Below are 22,442 nucleotides of genomic sequence, written 5' to 3' on the forward strand. Positions count from 1 at the left end.
GGATTTCTGTCGACTGTCCGCTTGATTTGTGTCGACTGTCCGCTTGATTTGTGTCGCTCTCGGTTGAAGAGAAGTACTTGCACATTATGTGACATTTTCCTCGGGACATAATAATCAGTTGCTCTTGGTAAAAATCGAATCACTATATGACGAATCAAAGTTCTGCCAAGGTAAAGATGAAATCAGGATGTAGAAACCGCACCGGTTTGCACCCTACTCACAAAACCTTTACCCGACAACCTATAACCTCTTGTGTTTGGTACTGCAGGTATGCCCCATCGCCCCAGCTGCGAGGTCATGAGGAGGCTGCGCGCGATTGGCTGCGCTCCCATTCGCAGGGCGGGCTGCAAGACTCGGCCAGTAACTCCCCCTTCTCGCCTGGATCTAGCCTCACCTCACCCTCCGGGACACGCTTCAACTTCGCACAGCTCTGTACGACCCACAGTATAAACACCTTTACAAGCCACTGTACCTGTGTGTGTGAGTGTGTGTAAGCTGACCTGTATCGTTGTGTCCGTTGCAGCGGGTAGCCCCACCACAGCTGCTCAGATAAACCTGGCCAGCCTCCGGAACAACACTCTGACCAATCAGGACATCACCTTTGACCCCTGTGGCGACACCCGCCTGAGGAACTCCTGCGTGTCATTGGACGAGAAGACGCGCACCATGAGCCGCTCTGGTTCCTTCAGAGATGGCTTTGAGGAGGGTGAGTACAGGGAGAAGAGGGAGGGAGGGTAGCGACAAGAGAAGAGAGATGATTACTCATGGTGAAGTCTTCCGTCCTTAGATGGACAGGGCCCTCCCGTGTGTGTGTGTGTGTGTGTGTGTGTGTGTGTGTGTGTGTGTGTGTGTGTGTGTGTGTGTGTGTGTGTGTGTGTGTGTGTGTGTGTGTGTGTGTGTGTGTGTGTGTGTGTGTGTGTGTGTGTGTGTGTGTGTGTGTGTGTGTGTGTGTGTGCCTCCCTCTCTTTAGCAGTGTGAGGTAATCCTGTGCTGTGGGGTGTTTAGTGTATCAGGTCTGTCTTCAGTGAACAGCTGTGTGTTAGTATCTAAAGCCAGGAGTTACAGACATGGAATATGTAGTCTGCATGCTGTTCTTTCCTGTGTGTGTGTGTGTGTATAGACACAAATACTTTGGTGCATGAGTCTCTATTGTGTGCTATTATAGTCTACAATCTCCACTATACTGGAACAGGGGGAGAGAGAGAGAGAGAGAGAGAATAAGAAACAGGGAACCCAGTGACACCAAAACAGAGTTGTAAATGCCCTCTGGATAAAGTGTATGTGTGACCTCATTAAGAACCCAGTCGATCCTCACACGTTCCCGCAAAGCATTACTCTTACAGGCCCTCCAGTGCCACTGTTTTATCCTCTGTTGTGCTCTTTCTCTCTCTCTCTCTCTCTTCCTCTCTTCCTCTCTTCCTCTCTTCTCCTCTCTCTCTCTCTTCTCAATTACATTCTTCCCTCCAGGGTTTAAAAACCCAGAATAATTGCATCAAGAAACATGAGGACATGCAGGAAAGCATATTAGTGTGTGTGTGTGTGTGTGTGTGTGTGTGTGTGTGTGTGTGTGTGTGTGTGTGTGTGTGTGTGTGTGTGTGTGTGTGTGTGTGTGTGTGTGTGTGTGTGTGTGTGTGTGTGTGTGTGTGTGTGTGTGTGTGTGTGTGTGTGTGTGTGTGTGTGTGTGTGTGTTCATATGTTTTCCTGGTGATAAGTTACTTTAGTGTTATTAATTGTGGTCTGGGACATGTATAGCAGAACACTTTAAGTTGCCCTATGTAGAGACGACTACACTTACACACGGTGTCACTTGACCTAGAAATGTAGCTATTGTTTATTAACCAGCCCTCACACACACACACAGGATGAGTCAGTAATTTCATAGATGGCCAGATTCAAGGGGAACTCTCTTTGAATGGAACTGAATGAATCTGTCAGGACAGTTTGCCTACCATTACGTAGGCGGGGCACCGCCTTATTTTTAAAGGCCTTTTGCGCCCCTCCCGGAATATAATCTAGGGGAAACACCTCTCGTGCGTAAGACCTTCTTCCTGGTCTCCTCTATGACATCTCTATCTGATCCTAGCCTTCTAGCCTGTAGAAATTCAAATCAAACACTGTTATATGCAGGACACACTCGTACTGCATTGTGTCTGGACGTTGGTGTTAAGATCCGAGTCGGAGTCGTTAGTCAGTAAGATAACACCCTCTCCCATCATAACCCTGTACAGTACTGTGTGGAGGCTAGACACGCGCACACACACTAACACACACACAGTATACCGCCGTGTGTGTTAGCGGTCTCTATGTAGGGCTGTTATTAGGACTTTCACCACCGTGGCGGCTGGTCGAGTCAGGGCAAGTGAGAGGGGGTGCATAATGGGTGGGTGACTGGTGGATGGAGCGAGGTGGTTGGTGGGAAGAAGGGATTTGCATCTTAGGGAGATTGTCGGGGATCAAATGTGTTATGGCGTGCGGTAGTTTTTCTAGATTTAGAGATCGTTCGTATTTTTCCCTCGTTTGGTCACGAACATGCGCGCAAGTGTGTCTGACGTGTGTGTGTGTGTGTTTACTACAGCACCTTTAGGTAGTGTGTGTTGTGTACAGTACTGAGGCCTCGTCCCTCTTTTGTCCTGTGGCTTTGTCTCTGCAGTTCACGGCTCCTCCCTGTCTCTGGTCTCCAGTACCTCCTCTATCTACTCTACGGTGAGTCCGAACTCATTTTCATTTAGATTGAAATATCACTCCTAACGGCCAAATGGTAAAGCTGTCACTGTTCCGCTAGTTTACTGTTTTGCTCTATATGTACCGTGTATGTTTTAATGTTTTAATACCACATGAATGCCTCATATAAAGACCCCAACTCACTAACCAGGCCAGGTTGGTCTAATGCATTTATGTTGCTGTTCGGAAAGCTCATCTTAAATCAGTTGTTTAAGTTAGAAAGTCACCAGAGTCCTTTGAAATGAGACAGAGGAGTTGGATAGAGTTTCTGCTTGACACTGATCTAATGTCAGTTTTGTGTTTCTCTTCCTACTGGTTAATGTTAGGATTTAGGCTACGGTAAGTTGATCCTAGATCTGTGCTTGGGGGCAACTTTTGTCCTTTACCTGAGATAGAGGCGTGGCTGCTCTTACTCAGATCAGCCAATCAGTAAAAAGTTTTTTTCCTATTAAGGTGGCCCCTCCCCATCGCCAGGTACACTCCCCGAAGCAGGTGTCGGGGCAGGGTTTGTGTTGTAGAAAGAGTGCGAAAGAAAGGAGAAGCCGAGCGACTGAGCTCTCAGACGAGTTGAAACTGCAGAGCAGATCTGTGGCAGATCACTCAGGAGACAGAGAGAGAGAGAGATTTACCAAAGGAGGGGAAAAGAGAAAAGAAGATTAGGAGTTACAGAAGCTATCAAGATGATGGCCGCTTTAACCATGACAGGAGCGGTCACAGCTTGGGACGTACGCACGGTAGGGGTGGGATGGAGGAAGAGGAGAGGAGGATGTTCCAGATTCAGACAGATTGGGGATTTGTTTCTTTTCAACAACCGTTTTGAGATTAATAGTTTAAAAAAAATTTTTTAAATAACGACGATTCAGTGGAAAGGAGGATGATGATGATTATGATTCTTTAGCAATTCATGTGCCGTCATGTGTTTTTTTTGATCGACTGCTATTGACTTGGGGTCACAGCGAGAGAAAGATCATTTTTGTTCCTGTCAGTTTTGTTTTGTCTGTGATGAATATGAGAGAGAGGTCTGTTTGTGTGTCTTAGATTGTGTGGCTATGCCTCCGATTTATCGCTTCATCCCCCAACTTTAACCATGAGGATGGAAATGCTGAACTGAACTTACGTCCGTGTCTAGGAAGCAACTGTGAACGACAGCTCTGTTTGTGTGTGTAGACGCTGTGTTGACAGGCTGCACTTTGTCACCGCCCCATCACACTTGCGTGAGAGTGGAACAAAGCGCATGTACACACACACAGCTTTGTTTTTTATGAATTGTCTGGACTTTTTTCCAACGTGAAAATTCGTATTTTCACTAACCCCTAACCCTAACCCTTAATCTAACCTTAACCCCAAACCCCTAACCTTAACACTAAACCTAACCCTTAAGCCTAAAATAGCGTTTTAACAAATTCAGGACATGAAGAATGTGTGTTCTTGTTTTTCTTCCTTGTCAGGGCGTTCTGGTGACTGGTCAGGGCGTTCTGGTGACTGGTCAGGGCGTTCTGGTGACTGGTCAGGGCGTTCTGGTGACTGGTCAGGGAGTTCTGGTGACTGGTCAGGGAGTTCTGGTGACTGGTCAGGGCGTTCTGGTGACTGATCAGGATGTTCTGGGGACTGATCAGGACGTTCTGGTGACTGATCAGGATGTTCTGGTGACTGGTCAGGGCGTTCTGGTGACTGATCAGGATGTTCTGGGGACTGATCAGGACGTTCTGGGGACTGGTCAGGGTGTTCTGGTGACTGGTCAGGGAGTTCTGGTGACTGGTCAGGGAGTTCTGGTGACTGGTCAGGGAGTTCTGGGGACGGATCAGGACGTTCTGGTGACTGATCAGGATGTTCTGGTGACTGGTCAGGATGTTCTGGGGACTGGTCAGGACGTTCTGGTGACTGATCAGGATGATCTGGTGACTGGTCAGGATGTTCTGGGGACTGGTCAGGACATTCTGGGGACTGATCAGGATGTTCTGGTGACTGGTCAGGACGTTCTGGGGACTGATCAGGATGTTCTGGTGACTGGTCAGGATGTTCTGGTGACTGATCAGGATGTTCTGGTGACTGGTCAGGATGTTCTGGGGACTGGTCAGGACGTTCTGGTGACTGGTCAGGATGTTCTGGGGACTGGTCAGGACGTTCTGGGGACTGATCAGGACATTCTGGGGACTGGTCAGGACGTTCTGGTGACTGATCAGGACGTTCTGGTGACTGGTCAGGAAGTTCTGGGGACTGGTCAGGACGTTCTGGGGACTGGTCAGGACGATCTGGGGACTGGTCAGGAGGTCGATCTGGGGACTGGTCAGGATGTTCTGGGGACTAGTCAGGGAGTTCTGGTGACTGGTCAGGATGTTCTGGTGACTGGTCAGGATGTTCTGGGGACTGATCAGGATGTTCTGATGACTGGTCAGGATGTTCTGGGGACTGGTCAGGATGTTCTGGTGACTGGTCAGGATGTTCTGGGGACTGGTCAGGATGTTCTGGGGACTGATCAGGATGTTCTGGGGACTGATCAGGATGTTCTGGGGACTGATCAGGACAAGCAAACCTGTCAGAGCAGCTCTTAACACATTACAGCGCGGGACCAGGGGGTGAAAAAAACATTATTAATTGAAGTTTGTTATGTCACAATAACACGGCCACTACAGGTTCCTTTATTTTGGTTGACATCAGTATATACTGTATGCGTGCAAGTGTGTGTGGGCATGAGGCCATATATGTCTGCTTGCGCGTTTGTGGTTTCTCCTGTGTTACCATTGTTCACAGTGTGACTATGGGGAGACAATACCTCTCAGCAGAAAGACACACTCTGCCTCCTCCCACCAACGCTCTCTAAAACGCCTCCAGGAGCATACATCTCTGCTTCCCAGACCCATTACACCAGACATCTATAATCACCATGTTTCTGTAACTTCTAAATCATCCGGGAGTTTGAACGAGAGAAAATACACAGAGCCTGGAGACAATGTTCTGGAGCCATGCTGGGCTGGTGTAGTCTGTTACCCCCAGGTGCTGTAGAAGTATATCAACTTTCAACCCTCCCTCCCTTTCAGGCCTGGCTTGAATAATACTGCTTTCTTCCTTTCGATCCATAGATCATCTAATCATTCTCTCATTTTGTCTTCACAGACTGAAGAGAAATCCCAGTCAGAGGTAAGACTTGAACTCCCTTTCACCTTCTTTGTAAAGAAGTGCACTCTTTCCCCCTTTCTTCATTCCCTCTTTCTTGTTGCTTTATCTACCTCTCTCTCTCGTTCTGTCTTGTTCTCTCTCGTTCTCTCTCTCTCGTTCTGTCTTGTTCTCTCTCGTTCTCTCTCTCTCGTTCTGTCTTGTTCTCTCTCTCTCTGTCTCTCGTTCTCTCTCTCTTGTTCTGTCTTGTTCTCTCTCGTTCTCTCTCTCGTTCTGTCTTGTTCTCTCTCTCTCTGTCTCTCGTTCTTTCTCTGTCTCTCTCGTTCTCTCTCTCGGTCTCTTGTTCTCTCTCTCGGTCTCTCGTTCTCTCTCTCTCTCTCTCTCTCTCTCTCTCTCTCTCTCTCTCTCTCTCTCTCTCTCTTTCTCTCTCTCGTTCTCTCTCTCGGTCTCTTGTTCTCTCTCGCTCGTTCTCTCTCGTTCTCTCTCGTTCGTTCTCTCTCTATCTCCCTCTCATGTTCTCTTTCTTTCTCTCTCTCTCTCTCTCTCTCTCTCTCTCTCTCTCGGTCTCTCTCTCTCTCGGTCTCTTGTTCTCTCTCGGTCTCTCTCTTTCTCTCTCTCGGTCTCTCTCATTCTCTCTCTCTCTCTCTTGTTCTCTCTCTCTCTCGGTCTCCTGTTCTCGGTCTCTTGTTCTCCCTCTCGTTCTCTCTCTCTCGTTCTCTCTCACTCTCTCTCTCGTTCTCTCGTTCTCGCTCTCTCTCGTTCTCTATCTCTCGTTCTCTCTCTCTCTCTTATTCTTGTCTCTGTATTCATATGACATGTTGGAACATGGGGGCGTATTCAGTATTGTGTCTAGTTACACATGTCTGTGTTGTGGGTGACCATGTGACAATAAGCCCTGGTTCCAGACACCTGTGTGCTCCTTTATGAAGCCATGACACGATGCTTCCTTTCCCTAACCCCTTTCTATCAGAGAATAGATCAGGGAGTTTTCCCTTGTATTGTCACACCGACACAACCTTCTCAGCCTGTCAAACCTTCTCAGCCCGTTGTGTGTTTTGGTGATGATGTGTGTTTTTGATGCATGTTTTATGTTTAGATCCGTAAGCTGCGTCGAGAGCTGGATGCCTCCCAGGAAAAAGTCTCGGCCCTGACAACACAGCTGAGTGCTAATGTAAGCACAACAGGAGGGGAAACCTAGATACACACACACGCACACACACACACACACACACACACACACACACACACACACACACACACACACACACACACACACACACACACACACACACACACACACACACACACACACACACACACACACACACACACACACACACACACACACACACACACACACACACACACACACAAATGTGGAAACATACGCCCACACAAACATACAGAGACAAATGTGTAAACACTAGGGCTGTTGCGGTGAATTCTGCCACACCGGCAGTCATGAGTCATGACCGCAGTCAAATCTCACGTGACCGTTGAGTCACGGTAATCTCCTCCTATGCTCTTTGTACAACAATGGCGCTGATGCGTTGGTAGTACCCAATTCGCTAATGAGCGTCAGGTCGCTAATGGCCTGGTACTCGGGGTTCTATTGTCCCTCTAACCACTCTGATATTAATGCAAATGCAATCTAAAATCATTTGTCTTCAAAACAATATTGTGCTTTTAAAACTCACTGTTAGGCGACATTGTTTGCCCTCGCTGTGGTCGATACATTTTTAGGAAAGATGTTCAGCAACAGGTTGAAACTGAGTGGAAAGCATTGTTGTGGATCTTGTTTCAAATCCAAATCAAATCACATTTTACTGGTCACATACACATGGTTAGCAGATGTTAATGCGACTGTAGCGAAATGCTTGTGCTTCTAGTTCCGACAGTGCAGAAATATCAAACAACTTCACAAGAACTACCTAAAACACACAAATGTAATGGGATGGAATAAGAATATGTACATATAAATATATGGATGAGCAATGGCCGAGCGGCATAGGCAAGATGGTATAAAATACAGTATATGCATATGAGATGAGTAATGTAAGATATGTAAACATTATTAAAGTGACATTTTTTTTAAAGTGACTTGTGATCCGTTTATTAAGTGGCTAATTATTTGAGTATGTATGTAGGCAACAGCCTCTCTGTGTTAGTGATGGCTGTTTAACAGTCTGATGGCCTTGAGATAGATGCTGTTTTTCAGTCTCTCGGTCCCAGCTTTGATGCACCTGTACTGACCTCGTCTTCTGGATGGTTGCGGGGTGAACAGGCAGTGACTCGGGTGGTTGTTGTCCTTAATGGTCTATTTGCCCTTCCTGTGACATCGGGTGCTGTAGGTGTCCTGGAGGGCAGCTAGTTTCCCCCGGTGATATGTTGTGCAGACCGCACGACCCTCTGGAGAGCTTTGCGGTTGAGGACGGTGCAGTTACCACACCAGGCGGTGATACGGCCCTACAGGATGCTCTCAATTGTGCATCTGTAAAAGTTTGTCGGGGTTTTAGGTGACAAGCCACAATTCTTCAGCCATCCTGAAGTCGAAGAGGTGCTGTTGCGCCTTCTTTACCACACTGTCTGTGTGGGTGGACCTTTTGTCTTAAAACTTTCCACCTTCCCACTGCTGTCTCGTCGATGTAGATAGAGAGGTGCTCCCGCTGTGGTTTCCTAAAGTACATGATCATCTCCTTTGTTTCGTTGACGTTGAGTGAGAGGTTGTTTGCCCTCACCTCGTCCTTGTAGGCTGTCTCGTCATTGTTGGTAATCAAGCCCACTACTGTTGTGTCGTCTGCAAACTTGATGATTGAGTTAGAGGCGTGAATGGCCGTGCAGTCATGGGTGAACAGGGAGTACAGGAAGGGGCTGAGCACGCACATTTTTGTGGGGCCCCAGTGTTGAGGATCAGCGGAGTGGAGATGTTGTTTCCTACCTTCACCACCTGGGGGCGGCCGTCAGAAAGTGCTGGACCTAATTGCACAGGGCGGGGTCGAGACCCAGGGTCTCAAGCTTAATGATGAGCTTGGAAGGTACTATGGTGTTGAATGCTGAGCTGTAGTCAATGAACAGCATTCTTACATACGTATTTATACCTCGTGTCCAGATGGGATAGGGCAGTGTGATGGCGATTGCATCGCCTGTGGACCTGTTGGACCTGTTGGGGCGGTATGCAAACTGAAGTGGGTCTGAAGTGGGTCTAGAGTGGAGGTGATATGATCCTTGACTAGTCTCTCAAAGCACTTCATGATAACAGAAGTGAGTGCAATGGGGTGATAGTTATTTAGTTCAGTTACCTTTGCTGCCTTGGGTACAGGAGCAATGGTGGCCTTTAAAAAAAAAAAATACATATTATTTCACCTTTATTTAACCAGGTAGGCTAGTTGAGAACAAGTTCTCATTTGCAACTGCGACCTGGCCAAGATAAAGCATAGCAGTGTGAACGGACAACAGAGTTACACATGGAGTAAACTATTAACAAGTCAATAACACAGTAGACAAAAAAAGAGTCCATATGCATTGTGTGCAAAAGGCATGAGGAGGTAGGTGAATAATTACCATTTAGCAGATTAACACTGGAGTGATAAATGATCAGATGGTCATGTGCAGGTAGAGGTATTGGTGTGCAAAAGAGTAGAAAGTAAATAAATAAAAACAGTATGGAGATGAGGTAGGTAAAAATGGGTGGGCTATTTACCGATAGACTATGTACAGCTGCAGCGATCGGTTAGCTGCTCAGATAGCAGATGTTTGAAGTTGGTGAGGGTGATAAAAGTCTCCAACTTCAGCGATTTTTGCAATTCGTTCCGGTCACAGGCAGCAGAGAACTGGAACGAAAAGCGGCCAAATGAGGTGTTGGCTTTAGGGATGATCAGTGAGATACACCTGCTGGAGCGCGTGCTACGGGTGGGTGTTGCCATCGTGACCAGTGAACTGAGAGAAGGCGGAGCTTTACCTAGCATGGACTTGTAGATGACCTGGAGCCAGTGGGTCTGGCGACGAATATGCAGTGAGGGCCAGCCGACTAGAGCATACAGGTCGCAGTGGTGGGTGGTATAAGGTGCTTTAGTGATAAAACGGATGGCACTGTGATAAACTGCATCCAGTTTGCTGAGTACAGTGTTGGAAGCAATTTTGTAGATGACATCGCCGAAGTCGAGGATCAGTAGGATAGTCAGTTTTACTAGGGTAAGTTTGGCGGCGTGAGTGAAGGAGGCTTTGTTGCGGAATAGAAAGCCGACTCCAGATTTTATTTTCGATTGGAGATGTTTGATATGAGTCTGGAAGGAGAGTTTACCGTCTAGCCAGACACCTAGGTACTTATAGATGTCCACATATTCAAGGTCGGAACCATCCAGGGTGGTGATGCTAGTCAGGTGTGCGGGTGCAGGCAGCGAACGGTTGAAAAGCATGCATTTGGTTTTACTAGCGTTTAAGAGCAGTTGGAGGCCACGGAAGGAGTGTTATATGGCATTGAAGCTCGTTTGGAGTTTAGATAGCACAGTGTCCAAGGACGGGCCGGAAGTATATAGAATGGTGTCGTCTGCGTAGAGGTGGATCAGGGAATCGCCCGCAGCAAGAGCAACATCATTGATATATACAGAGAAAAGAGTCGGCCCGAGAATTGAACCCTGTGGCACCCCCATAGAGACTGCCAGAGGACCGGACAGCATGCCCTCCGATTTGACACACTGAACTCTGTCTGCAAAGCGTGTGGGGACAGTAGACTGGGATAGGGAGTGATTGAATATGTCCGTAAACACACCAGCCAACTGGTCTGCGCGTGCTCTGATGACGCGGCTAGGGATGCCATCTGGGCCAGCAGCTTTGCGAGGGTTCAAACAAGGAAATTGACAGCGCTTTCTAAGGTGATGATCATTTCAACACATTTAAGATGTCGCATGTACAACGCACAGCCTAATAGCCTACCACATATTACACACGGACTGATTTTTTTGTAAATTATATATATTTTTAAACATATTTTAGATGTCTTTGGTACATAATTGGTCTACTCCAAAATTAAACAAATTCTAGTAATCTACTTTGAGTGTGGACTGTATTATTATGCGTATCGGATGGACTGGTTACCTTGTGCTACACTCCAAACCTTATATCCATGAGTCTGGGAGAGAACGTATAGGCCTAGGCGATGCTGTTGGCTCGTTGATTGGGTTGCTTATAGAGTACAGTTAGCCTACAATTATGGTGTATTTGTATTTGATTTTGAATAGCCTAGTAATAAGGTATTTTTTAGATTTTCATAATTAATAGGCTTTTAGCAAAAAGAGGAGGATCACAGCTTTCTACTGCTGCTATGTTTATTTTTCAGCTGCTAATGTTAATCACCTTTCTCTGATGTAAAACCTGAGTAGTCTACCCAGCATGATTGACACTGTGGGAAAGCGCAGCCTCCATTCACCATTTCAAGTATTTTTTCACCCCCTGCCCTTGCTCCTGCCCATTTGATAATAGCCTATTTGAAATCTTAGTAAAGACAACATTTAAATTGAGAAGAGTGAGAGAATTATCACTTGATAAGAAAAGAGCGTGAGGCAAGGAAAAGAGCGCAAGCTGTTTTTGTGACTTTTTCCAAATTGCCAATATAGTTAGATGTATTCTCATTACTGGCCTCGAACATGCCTAGGGCCCACTTGGGGTCCCAACCCATTGTTTAAGAAACCCCGAGCTAGCTGACTATTTGTAGTAGATGATGACTATATTGGTTTGGTACTGTGTGTGGGTTGTGGTATAAAAATGGACCATTCCCCTTCAACCTTTTTGCTTTTTTCCTTCTAGTTTTTAAATGGAATGTAGGCTAATCGATGCGCTACATCAGCTGTTGGCTTTGAGATGAGAGAACTGTTGTTATTCGGTAATTCGGTTTGGATTCCTGTCAGTCTTGTCTTATCTACTACTAGTTCTGTCCTTGGAGCAGATCATCTGGGAGTACAGCTACTGTTGCTCTCGTCACTCTCATGCTTTGACAATAAGGATCTTTGGCCATTCCAACTAAGTTGAACTATAATATAACCTCTTTGACATTATTCTAACCTGCGTTATTTCCCTGTGCAGGCTCACCTGGTGGCAGCGTTTGAACAGAGCCTGGGTAACATGACCATCAGACTGAAGAGTCTCAGTATGACCGCTGAGCACAAGGTGAGGCACTTTCACAGCACCACGTTACAACATTTAAGGCACAGTTGAATTATGCGCGTCTCGGCCCAAGGGAAACCAAAGTATGAAAATACGATCGTGTTTATGGATTTTTAGATATGTGAATGAATACGTGTTGTCCTTGCAGGACTGTGAGCTGAACGAGCTGAGGAAGAACATTGAGCTGCTGAAGAAGCAGAACAACGTGGCCCAGGCTGCCATAAACGGAGTCATCAACACACCTGAACTCACCTGCAAACAGAATAGGACAGGTAAGGAGAACCGAACCAAAACCATAGCAATATCTCCAACAACCTCTAACAGTTCCTTAGGGGTACAGTAGACTCCGATAAATTATGTTTCCGCGAGCAGCACCGCAGATGCAATATATATACAAAGGTATGTGGACACCCCTTCAAATGAGTGGATTTGGCTATTTCAGCCACGCCCGCTGCTGACCGGTGTATAAAATCGAGCGCACCGCCATGCAATCTCCATAGACAAACGTTGACAGAGCTCAGTGACTTTCAACAGGGCACCGTCATAGGATGAAAATAAGAAATTGTTCTTAACTGGCATTCCTAGTTAAATAAAGGTAACATAAAATGCCACCTTTCCAACAAGTCAGTTCGTAAACTTGCTTCCCTATTAGAGCTTTCCCGATCAACTGTAAGTGCTGTTATTGTGACGTGGAAAAGTTTAGGAGCAACAACGGCTCAACAAAAAGTGGCAGGCCACACAAGCTGTAAAGATCGTCCATCCACAGTTGCAACACCCACTACCGAGTTCCAAACTCATCGGCACAAGAACTGTTTGTCGGGAGCTTCATGAAATCAAATCCAATGTATTTGTCACATAAAAATAAATAAAATACTGCAAAGTTTCCTAAGAGCTCGAAGCGAGGCGACCATCTCCGTCAGCACCATCGTGATGTTTTGGGTTTCCGTGGCCGAGCAGCCACACAAGCCTAAGCTCACCACGCTCAATGCCAAGCGTCGGCTGGAGTGGCGTAAAGCTCACTGCCATTGGACACTGGAGCAGAGGAAATGTGTTCTCTGGAGTGATGAATCACGCTTCGCCATCTGTAAGTCTGACGGATGAATCTGGGTTTGGCGGATGCCAGGAGAACACTACCTGCCTGAATGCATAGTGCCAACTGTAAAGTTTGGTGGAGGAGGAATAATGGTTGGTGCTGTTTTTCATGGTTCGGGCTAGTTCCCTTAGTTCCAATGAAGAGAGATTTTAACACTACAACATACAATGACATTCTAGGTGATTCTGTGCTTCCAACTTTGTGGCAACAGATTTGGGAAGGCCCTTTCCTGTTTCAGGATGACAATACCCCCGTGCACAAAGTGAGGTACATACAGAAATTGTTTGTTGAGATCGGCGTGGAAGTCTGTTGTCTCAAACTTGCTCAGAAAACTTGGGGGGCCAAATAAAATCACCCGCGCCCCACCAGTTGGGTGACCCTGCACAATGCTGTTCATTTTATGCATCTACATCATATCACTGAGTCTACCTTGAAGCTTACCCCTGGCGAAGGGAAAGGTGAAGTTAAGGACTTCCCACAATGCTGTGATACTGTATTATTTATGAGTCTTGAAAAGAAAATTCTCTCTTCTCGCTCTCTCACTTTGTCTGTCTCTCAAACCCCCCCCCCCCCTCTCTCCTCCCCTCTTTCTCAGGTTGTGGTGGTAGTAATGGCAGCCCCCTGCAGCAGCAGCAGCAGCAGCCAGACCTACGGATGAGGAGACAGCACTCGTCAGACAGCGTCAGCAGCATTGCCAGTGCAACCAGCCACTCCAGTGTGGGATCCAACATGGACGCCGACGCTAAGAACAAGAAGAAGAACAAGAAGAACTGGGTATGTACAGTCGTAGACATGCAGACGCATTCAAAGCGCACACTCACAGTCGTGATCGCTCACTAACACACACAAACATATCTTATTCCAAATTAAATCTAACACCTGTGTGTAGGTTTGTCTCTGTCTCACTTGTTTCATCTCTCTCTCTCTATATGTATGTATGTATGTATGTATGTATGTATGTATGTATGTATGTATGTATGTATGTATGTATGTATGTATGTATGTATGTATGTATGTATGTATGTATGTATGTATGTATGTATGTATGTATGTATGTATGTATGTATGTATGTATGTATGTATGTATGTATGTATGTATGTATGTATGTATGTATGTATGTATGTATGTATGTATGTATGTATGTATGTATGTATGTATTTGTAATTCACACTCTGGGGTCTCATTCTCAGGCATCTTGCACAGGGGCCAAGGTGAATGCAACGCGATTAGCTTTCCTTGTAGACTCCAGTTCCTGTTCAGAAATAGTGTACAGTATAGGGAATAGTGTGTCATTTTGGTATGTTACCTAGATCTACAAGTTGTAGAGGTGGTGTGAAATAGAGAAAACATGTTTCGAACATTTTCAATTCCCTGTTAATACAGGGATTTAACGTTGCTCCATTTCTTGTTGTGTTCCCTCTTGCTCCTTGATGCTGACAGATCGTGTCTTGCACAGGAGGACGGGTTGAAGACGACGATGTATGCATCCCGTTGGTGGTTTGGTTGCATAGTGTAGATGTAGATGCTTTCAGGCTGCGCACCTTTTCTGTTGGTGTCTGTAGGCAACAAAACAGCGATCAACCTGAAAGCTTTCGCGCCAGGTAATTGTATTTGTACCGCTTCAGAGCTGCTCGATGGAAGCGGCTCGTCTTGAGACTCGCTAAAGATACTACTGAACTCTGTTTTGTTGCCTGCATCTACAGTATCTTGACGAGCTGATTGTTGCTGTAAGAGCTGCTTTACATACCCAGTGTGTCGCTGCTGTGGTGGTTGTAAGCAAGTCTATCTCCGTGTCAATCCTCCAGACGTGGGCTCAATTCCAATAGCATTTCAGGAATTGTATTGCATTCCAATAGAGGAATTTGGTTTCCGACAGGGTTTGAGTTGAGCCCCGCTCTAATTGCTTTACGGTATTGGCTAGAGGTCCACCGATTATGGTTTGTCAACGCCGATACCGATTATTGGAAGACCCCACGCACACAAAAGCCAATACCGATTCATCGACCGATTTAAAAAATAAAACAAATAATGTGTTTTTAATAATGACAATTACAACAATACTGAATGAACACTTATTTTAACTTAATATTATACATCAATAAAATCAATTTAGCCTCAAATAAATAATGAAACATGTTCAATTTGGTTTAAATAATGCAAAAACAAAGTGTTGGAGAAGAAAGTAAAAGTGCAATATGTGCCATGTAAGAAAGCTAACGTTTAAGTTCCCTGCTCAGAACATGAGAACACATGAAAGCTGGTGGTTCCTTTAAACATGAGTCTTCAAAATTCCCAGTTAAGAACTTTTAGGTTGTAGTTATTATAGGAATATTTATCTCTATACCATTTGTATTTCATATACCTTTGACTATTGGATGTTCTTATAGGCACTTTAGTATTGCCAGTGTAACAGTATAGCTTCCGTCCCTCTCCTCGCCTCTACCTGGGCTCGAACCAGGAACACATCGACAACAGCCACCCTTGAAGCAGCGTTACCCATGCAGAGCAAGGGGAACAACTACTCCAAGTCTCAGAGCGAGTGACGTTTGAAACGCTATTAGCGCTCACCCCGCTAACTAGCTAGCCATTTCACATCGGTTACACCAGCCTAGTCTCGGTAGTTGATAGGCTTGAAGTTATAAACAGCGCAATGCTTGAAGTATTGCGAAGAGCTGCTGGCAAGACGCACGAAAGTCCTGTTTGAATGAATGCTTACGAGCCTGCTGGGGCCTACCACCGCTCAGTCTGACTGCTCTATCAAATCATAGACTTCATTATAACATAATATAACATAATAACACACATATGGTTGAATCCGGAAACCGTCATTTAGAAAACAAAACCTTAATTCTTTCAATGAAATACGGAACCGTTACGTATTTCATCGAACGGATGGCATCCCTAAGACTAAATATTGCTGATACATTGCACAACCTTCAATGTTATGTCATAATTACGTATAATTCTGGCAAATTAGTTCGCAAAGAGCCAGGCGGCCCAAACTGTTGCATATACCCTGACTCTGTGTGACACAATTTCACCTGGTTAATATTGCATGCTAACCTGGATTTCTTTTAGCTAAATATGCGGTTTTAAAAATATATACTTGTGTATTGATTTTAAGAAAAGCATTGACGTTTATGGTTAGGTACACGTTGGAGCAACGACAGTCCTTTTTCGAGAAAGCGCACCGGATCGATTATATGCAACGCAGGACACGCTAGATAAACTAGTAATATCATCAACCATGTGTAGTTATAACTAGTGATTATGATTGATTGTTTTTTATAAGATAAGTTTAATGCTAGCTAGAAACTTACCTTGGCTTCTTACTGCATTCGCGTAACAGGCAGGCTCCTCGTGAGGCAGGTGGTTAGAGTGCTGGACTAGTTAACTGTAAGGTTGCAAGTTGGAATCCCTGAGCTGACAAGGTAAAAATCTGTCATTCTGCCCCTGAACAAGGCAGTTAACCCACCGTTCCTAGGCCATCATTGACAATATGAGTGTGTTCTTAACTGACTTGCCTAGTGAAATAAAGGTGTAAAAAAGACCATTTGGCAAAATCGGTGTCCACAAATACCGATTTCCGATTGTTATGAAAACTTTAAATCGGCCACAAAATTAATCGGCCATTCCGATTAATCGGTCGACCTCTAGTATTGGCTGCTATTGAACCTGTCTAGAACCTAGTGATTTGTGTCCCTGTCCTCTGTCCCGTAGACGTAATGACATTGAAGTGACCCTGTATAAGCTGACTTTAGCTTTGAATGTCTATATGTGTAGCTCCAGCGATTTAATCATACAATACTCCTGGCCCAATCCGAGGACTATGTGAGAAGGAGTAGACTGCTGTACGGTCTTATATGCAGTTTCGTCGAGCGAAAGTCATGTGACATGTTTTAGGACCTAGTGACAATAAGCAGATCTTCAGATAGCCCGCGATTCTCATGTGCTTTTTGCACAGACAATAGGTGGTCCTTTGATAATATGCGGATTGGATAACCCGCATGTGGAAGAGTGTTGCATGTAGGGTGTATGCGGTCTGTCTGTGAGGTATCGTGGTAAGAAGGGTAGTGGACCGTAAACGAGCCCCCCTGTTAGAGGGACATCGGTCTGGCGCCAGTGTGGGTTGAAGCAAAAGGCCTAAGAGGCTTACGTTGCAGAGCAGCTGTGTTCCTATTCAAGTGGACACGTTATATTAGAATTGCCTTCCGTTCTGTACCCTGCTCAGAGATTCTAATGATACAAGTTCTAAGAAGTGTAGATCGCTCTCTCCGATTCCTAGGATATGACTTTTGATATTCCTTAGAGCATTTTCCACTTTTCCACAGTGCACCTTCTGTAGCCTCCACTGGCTATGTCCCCACCACTGACACACTCACACACTCTCCACTGAACCTGTGCTGTTTTGTGTGTCTCTCTCTCTCTCTCTCTCTCTCTCTCTCTCTCTCTCTCTCTCTCTCTCTCTCTCTCTCTCTCTCTCTCTCTCTCTCTCTCTGTCTTCCTCTGTCTTCCTCTGTGCTATCGCTTCATGTGGCAGGTCTATGAGGTAAGAGTGGATTCAAAAAAAAGAAAGGCAGCTTAACCTCGAGCTGACCTTAACCTAACCCCAGCACTCTGTAGGTTACTAACGCAATCCCTCTCCTTCCTCTCCCGTCCTCAATCATCCCTCTGCTTTCTTCTCCGGTCATGTTCTTTATCCTGCTTCCTTTCCTGGTGTGACTTTGAGCCTGCTCTGAAACAAAAAACGTAACACAAGGCTCCATTATAAGGCAGTCATTTCCTGGTAATCGTGTGGCGAACATACGTTACCCTTCTCGCTGTGAATTAAAGGTACATGAAACTGATTGTCTCCATGACGGCCTCTTTTCTAGTCTTATTCACTGCAGTGCGGTTCTTCACTGCAGTGCGGTTGTTCACTGCAGTGCGGTTGTTCACTGCAGTGCGGTTGCTCACTGCAGTGCGGTTGTTCACTGCAGTGCGGTTCTTCACTGCAGTGCGGTTCTTCACTGCAGTGCTGTTATTTCTCTCTGCAGTCTACAGTGCGTTGTGTATTTATACACATACACAGTAGGTCAGGTTAGTGGACTGGATGTATGTGACCACACACACACACACACACACACACACACACACACACACACACACACACACACACACACACACACACACACACACACACACACACACACACACACACACACACACACACACACACACACACACACACACACACACACACACACACACACAATAGCCACCTGACACTCACTCACACGGACACCTCTTAGTGTTTGTGTTCGGCGCATAAAGCTCAAGTCACGGTCTCCCTGTAGCCCCTAGTCCTTTTCCCCCATTGCTTCTCCTTTCCTTCTCTCTTTTCTTGGTCTGTTTCTCACTTACTCGGGCACTCCCCTCACCACTGCCTCCCTCCGATTTCCCTTGCTTCCCCGCCTGTTTTGGGAGACACTCACCCGCCACTCTTCTCTGCCTCTCTCCCCCCTGCAGTTGCGCAGCTCTTTCAAGCAGGCGTTCAGCAAGAAGAAGTCCCCTAAGTCTGCCTCGTCCCACTCTGACATAGAGGAGATGACGGACTCCTCCCTCCCCTCCTCCCCTAAACTCCCCCACAATGGGTCCACAACCTCCAGCCACATGCTCAGGAACTCGCACTCCAACTCACTGTACGTATAAGGTGTGGTGTGTGTGTGTGTGTGTGTGTGTGTGTGTGTGTGTGTGTGCGTGTGTGTGTGTGTGTGTGTGTGTGTGTGTGTGTGTGTGTGTGTGTGTGTGTGTGTGTGTGTGTGTGTGTGTGTGTGTGTGTGTGTGTGTGTGAAAATATGTGAAAGTTATGTCAATTGAGCATCTGTGTGTAGGCTGTCGGACTGTCTGGACAGTGAGGCAGAGACCGTGATGCAGCTCCGCAGCGAGCTCAGGGAGAAGGAGATGAAGCTGACGGACATCCGCCTTGAGGCTCTCAGCTCGGCCCATCAACTGGACCAGCTCAGAGAGGCCATGAACCACATGCAGGTAACATTCACACACACGGGGAAACGTACGTGCGTGCACACACACTCACACACACACACACTGTTTTGTTGACCTGCTGTTGCTATGGCTTCCTGTGTTTTCTCTCAGGGGGAGATAGAGAAACTGAAGGCAGAGAATGACCGTCTGAAGCTGGAGAGTACAGGGAGCAGCAGAGCCCCCTCCCAGGCCTCCATCTCCTCTTCGCCCCCTCACCATACACACACCCTTGCACCAGGGCCTGGCCTGTCCCAGCACAGCATCAACCTCACCGAGTCCACCAGCCTGGGTAAGAACAGCATGTTTTGATGTGGGTATCTGTACAGTTGGGTAAATGTGTGAGCATGCGTTTTTTTAAAGTGTGTGTACGTCTGTATTTGTGTTTGGGCATGATGGCCTTTTGAGAGTGTGTTGGCCTGATAGCTGTTTCTACTGTGAATGGGTGTATTGTCTGAGTCTCACTCTCCTCCCCCTCTCTCCTCTCAGACATGTTGTTGGATGACACAGTGGGAGATGGAGTGATGAGGAAAGAGGGACGACACGTGAAGATAGTGGTCAGTCTGGACGATGACCTCTCCCAGGAGGCCAGGGCTCGCCACTTCCTGATTGGCTGTATCGGTGTGAGTGGTAAAACCAAGTGGGACGTCTTGGACGGGGTGGTCCGTCGCCTCTTCAAGGTAAACACTTTGAAGGAAATGACTTCATTCGCGGAAAAGGTTTCATTCATTTGATTTATCTTTCCGATATCCAAATAAGTGACAGAAGAAATTCACAGTAGAGTTGCATGTCACCGAACCCTTGGCCTTTGCCCTCCTGCTTCCTTAGGAGTACATCACCCATGTGGACCCAGTGAGCCAGCTGGGGCTGACCTGTGACAGTGTGGAGGGATACAACATTGGGGATGTGCATCGCCATAGCAACACTGGTGTCTCTCATCCCCCCGAGCTGCTGCCCTGCGGCTACCTGGTTGGAGACAGCGACACCATCAACATCAGGCTCAAAGGTATGAGCGTGTGTGTTTCTCTAAATGTCTGCGTCTCTCCTCACAATCTGTTGTGTATTGTGCTCTCTGTGTAAAGTGTTTCCCTCTCTCTCTCTCTCTGCCTCCCTCTCTCTCCCTCACTAGGTGTGAGCAGTGAGAGTGTGGACTGCCTGGTGTTTGACACCCTGATCCCCAAGCCCATGCTGCAGCGCTACGTGTCTCTGCTGAGGGAGCACCGCCGTGTCATTCTCTCTGGCCCCAGCGGCACCGGTAAAACACACCTGGCCAACCGTCTGGCAAGACACCTGCTCCTGCAGGAGGGCCGACCCCTGACCCCGCACTCCGTCGTCACCTTCAACGTGGACCACAAGTCTAGCAAGGTACGTAGCGATGCCCCTGAAGCACCGTCGCCGCAGCATGGGGCACCGACTGGTGAGGTGATACACTGTGTGATGTGACCATTCATTTGCCTTTTTTTCTCTGTTATATTAGACGTGTCTTTAGATGCAGAACTCAACAGTGGGTCTATGTTAAAACAACTCAGTAGGGTTTTTGTGCTTTGAAAAAAAGACTTGATGTGTAAACCTCTGTCTCTCTCTCTCTCTCTCTCTCTCTCTCTCTCTCGCTCTCTCGCTCTCTTTCTCTCTAGGAATTGCGTCAGTACCTGTCAGGCCTGGCTGAGCAGTGCAGCGGTGACAGACTAGAGGCAGAGAGCCCTCTAGTGGTCATACTGGATAATCTGCACCACGTCTCCTCTCTGGGAGAGCTCTTCAACGGGGTGTTCAACTGCAAATACCAATGTTGGTGAGTACACACACATGCGTGCGCGCGCACAAACACTTGTGTTTATTGTAAATGTGTTGATTTTCTGTGCGTGTGTCCCCAGTCCCTACATCATCGGTACTATGAGCCAGGCCACATCCTCCGCACCCAACCTACAACTCCACCACAACTTCAGGTGGGCTAACTCAACAGCCGTAATAAAACTAGATCTATCAGTTGAAGATCAATAGCAGCTGAAAGGAAACCCAGCAAAATGTTTGAATTTGAAATGCACTTTACATGATTCATCACTAGGTGGCAGCAATAGACTGGGCAGCAATCCATTGCCCTCTCCATTCCTTCCGAATGGAAAGATGGAGTGTCTTCATTGGCTGTATTCATGAATGAGTCACTACCAATTAACTCCTCCTCTCTGTTGTTTGCGTATGTGATCAGATGGGTGCTGTGTGCCAATCACTTGGAGCCGGTGAAGGGCTTCCTGGGTCGCTACCTGAGGAGGAAGCTGATCGAGACGGAGATCGGCAGCCGCAAGCGCGTCCTGGAGCTGGTCAAGATCATCGACTGGATCCCTCGCGTCTGGCACCACCTCAACCGCTTCCTAGAGGCACACAGCTCCTCTGACGTTACCATCGGTAGGTAGAAAACACAACGACGTCATAAACCAGCTATATGCCCCAATCAAAAAATAACAAAATGGAAAAGATAATCACAGTAATTTTGAGATTTGTGGCGCTTATATTTTCTATTAATTTGGGGTTTCAGGCATATAGCTGGATCTACAAAACCGATGGGGTGGGATGTGGACTAATCTTGACATTAGGCAAATTTTGTGGTCTGAGAACATCTTTATGCACGTTCTTGTGCTTTGGTCACAATATTCTCAATATTCATAACCTCAATCTGGCCATAAACTCATTTTCCAAATGAGGATTTGGAAGGAAAGGCACAGTGGCACTATTTAACATCCATCTGACCTTTGACCTTTGCCTCCCCAGGGCCGCGCCTCTTCCTGTTGTGTCCCATGGACGTGGCTGGCTCCAGGGTGTGGTTCACTGACCTCTGGAACTACTCCATCATCCCCTACATGCTGGAGGCAGTCAGAGAGGGACTGCAGGTAGGCCAAGTACATAAAGCCATGCAACAGACGTGCAACACATGCATATCCGTTCACACAGGCACACTGAAACATATCGGTCACAAAAAAACAACAAAAATAATATGCACACACACTGTGTTAACATATTATTATCATATATCTCCCCTCCATCCGTCTCCATCTCTGTAGCTGTACGGCCGTAGGTCAGCGTGGGAGGACCCAGCACGCTGGGTGATTGACAGCTACCCCTGGTCAGCCACGCCCACGCCTGCTGATTGGCCCCCGCTGCTGCAGCTCCGCCCAGAAGATGTGGGCTTCGACGGTTACTCCGCCCCCAGGGAGGGCATCAGGAAGGAGCCCTCGCAGAGTGACAGTGACGCAGACCCGCTGGTGAGACAAAGGCGCGTGCGCGCGCGCACACAGATGCTCAAAACAGGTCAAGTGTACACACAGCACACACAAGCAGGCA

General features: G+C 46.8%; 1 protein-coding gene across 5 annotated transcripts in view; it reads left to right on the forward strand.

Moving 5' to 3' along the window:
* nav2a (neuron navigator 2a) overlaps window positions 1-22,442 on the forward strand; it is a 146,237-nt gene that overhangs the window by 121,029 nt on the left and 2,766 nt on the right. For all 5 annotated transcript variants that reach the window (XM_046349803.1, XM_046349804.1, XM_046349805.1 and 2 more), the window contains 20 exons: window positions 269-432; window positions 524-706; window positions 2,651-2,703; window positions 5,836-5,859; window positions 6,932-7,006; window positions 11,914-11,997; window positions 12,143-12,266; window positions 13,683-13,861; window positions 17,629-17,637; window positions 18,597-18,769; window positions 18,962-19,115; window positions 19,224-19,401; window positions 19,599-19,789; window positions 19,938-20,115; window positions 20,239-20,474; window positions 20,744-20,898; window positions 20,981-21,052; window positions 21,313-21,509; window positions 21,873-21,991; window positions 22,163-22,363. In XM_046349803.1, coding sequence (XP_046205759.1) covers window positions 269-432; window positions 524-706; window positions 2,651-2,703; window positions 5,836-5,859; window positions 6,932-7,006; window positions 11,914-11,997; window positions 12,143-12,266; window positions 13,683-13,861; window positions 17,629-17,637; window positions 18,597-18,769; window positions 18,962-19,115; window positions 19,224-19,401; window positions 19,599-19,789; window positions 19,938-20,115; window positions 20,239-20,474; window positions 20,744-20,898; window positions 20,981-21,052; window positions 21,313-21,509; window positions 21,873-21,991; window positions 22,163-22,363 — 2,749 coding nt within the window. The remainder of the gene's footprint in view (window positions 1-268; window positions 433-523; window positions 707-2,650; window positions 2,704-5,835; window positions 5,860-6,931; window positions 7,007-11,913; window positions 11,998-12,142; window positions 12,267-13,682; window positions 13,862-17,628; window positions 17,638-18,596; window positions 18,770-18,961; window positions 19,116-19,223; window positions 19,402-19,598; window positions 19,790-19,937; window positions 20,116-20,238; window positions 20,475-20,743; window positions 20,899-20,980; window positions 21,053-21,312; window positions 21,510-21,872; window positions 21,992-22,162; window positions 22,364-22,442) is intronic.

Source organism: Oncorhynchus gorbuscha, linkage group LG05, assembly GCF_021184085.1.
Source record: "Oncorhynchus gorbuscha isolate QuinsamMale2020 ecotype Even-year linkage group LG05, OgorEven_v1.0, whole genome shotgun sequence".
NCBI lineage: Eukaryota > Metazoa > Chordata > Actinopteri > Salmoniformes > Salmonidae > Oncorhynchus > Oncorhynchus gorbuscha.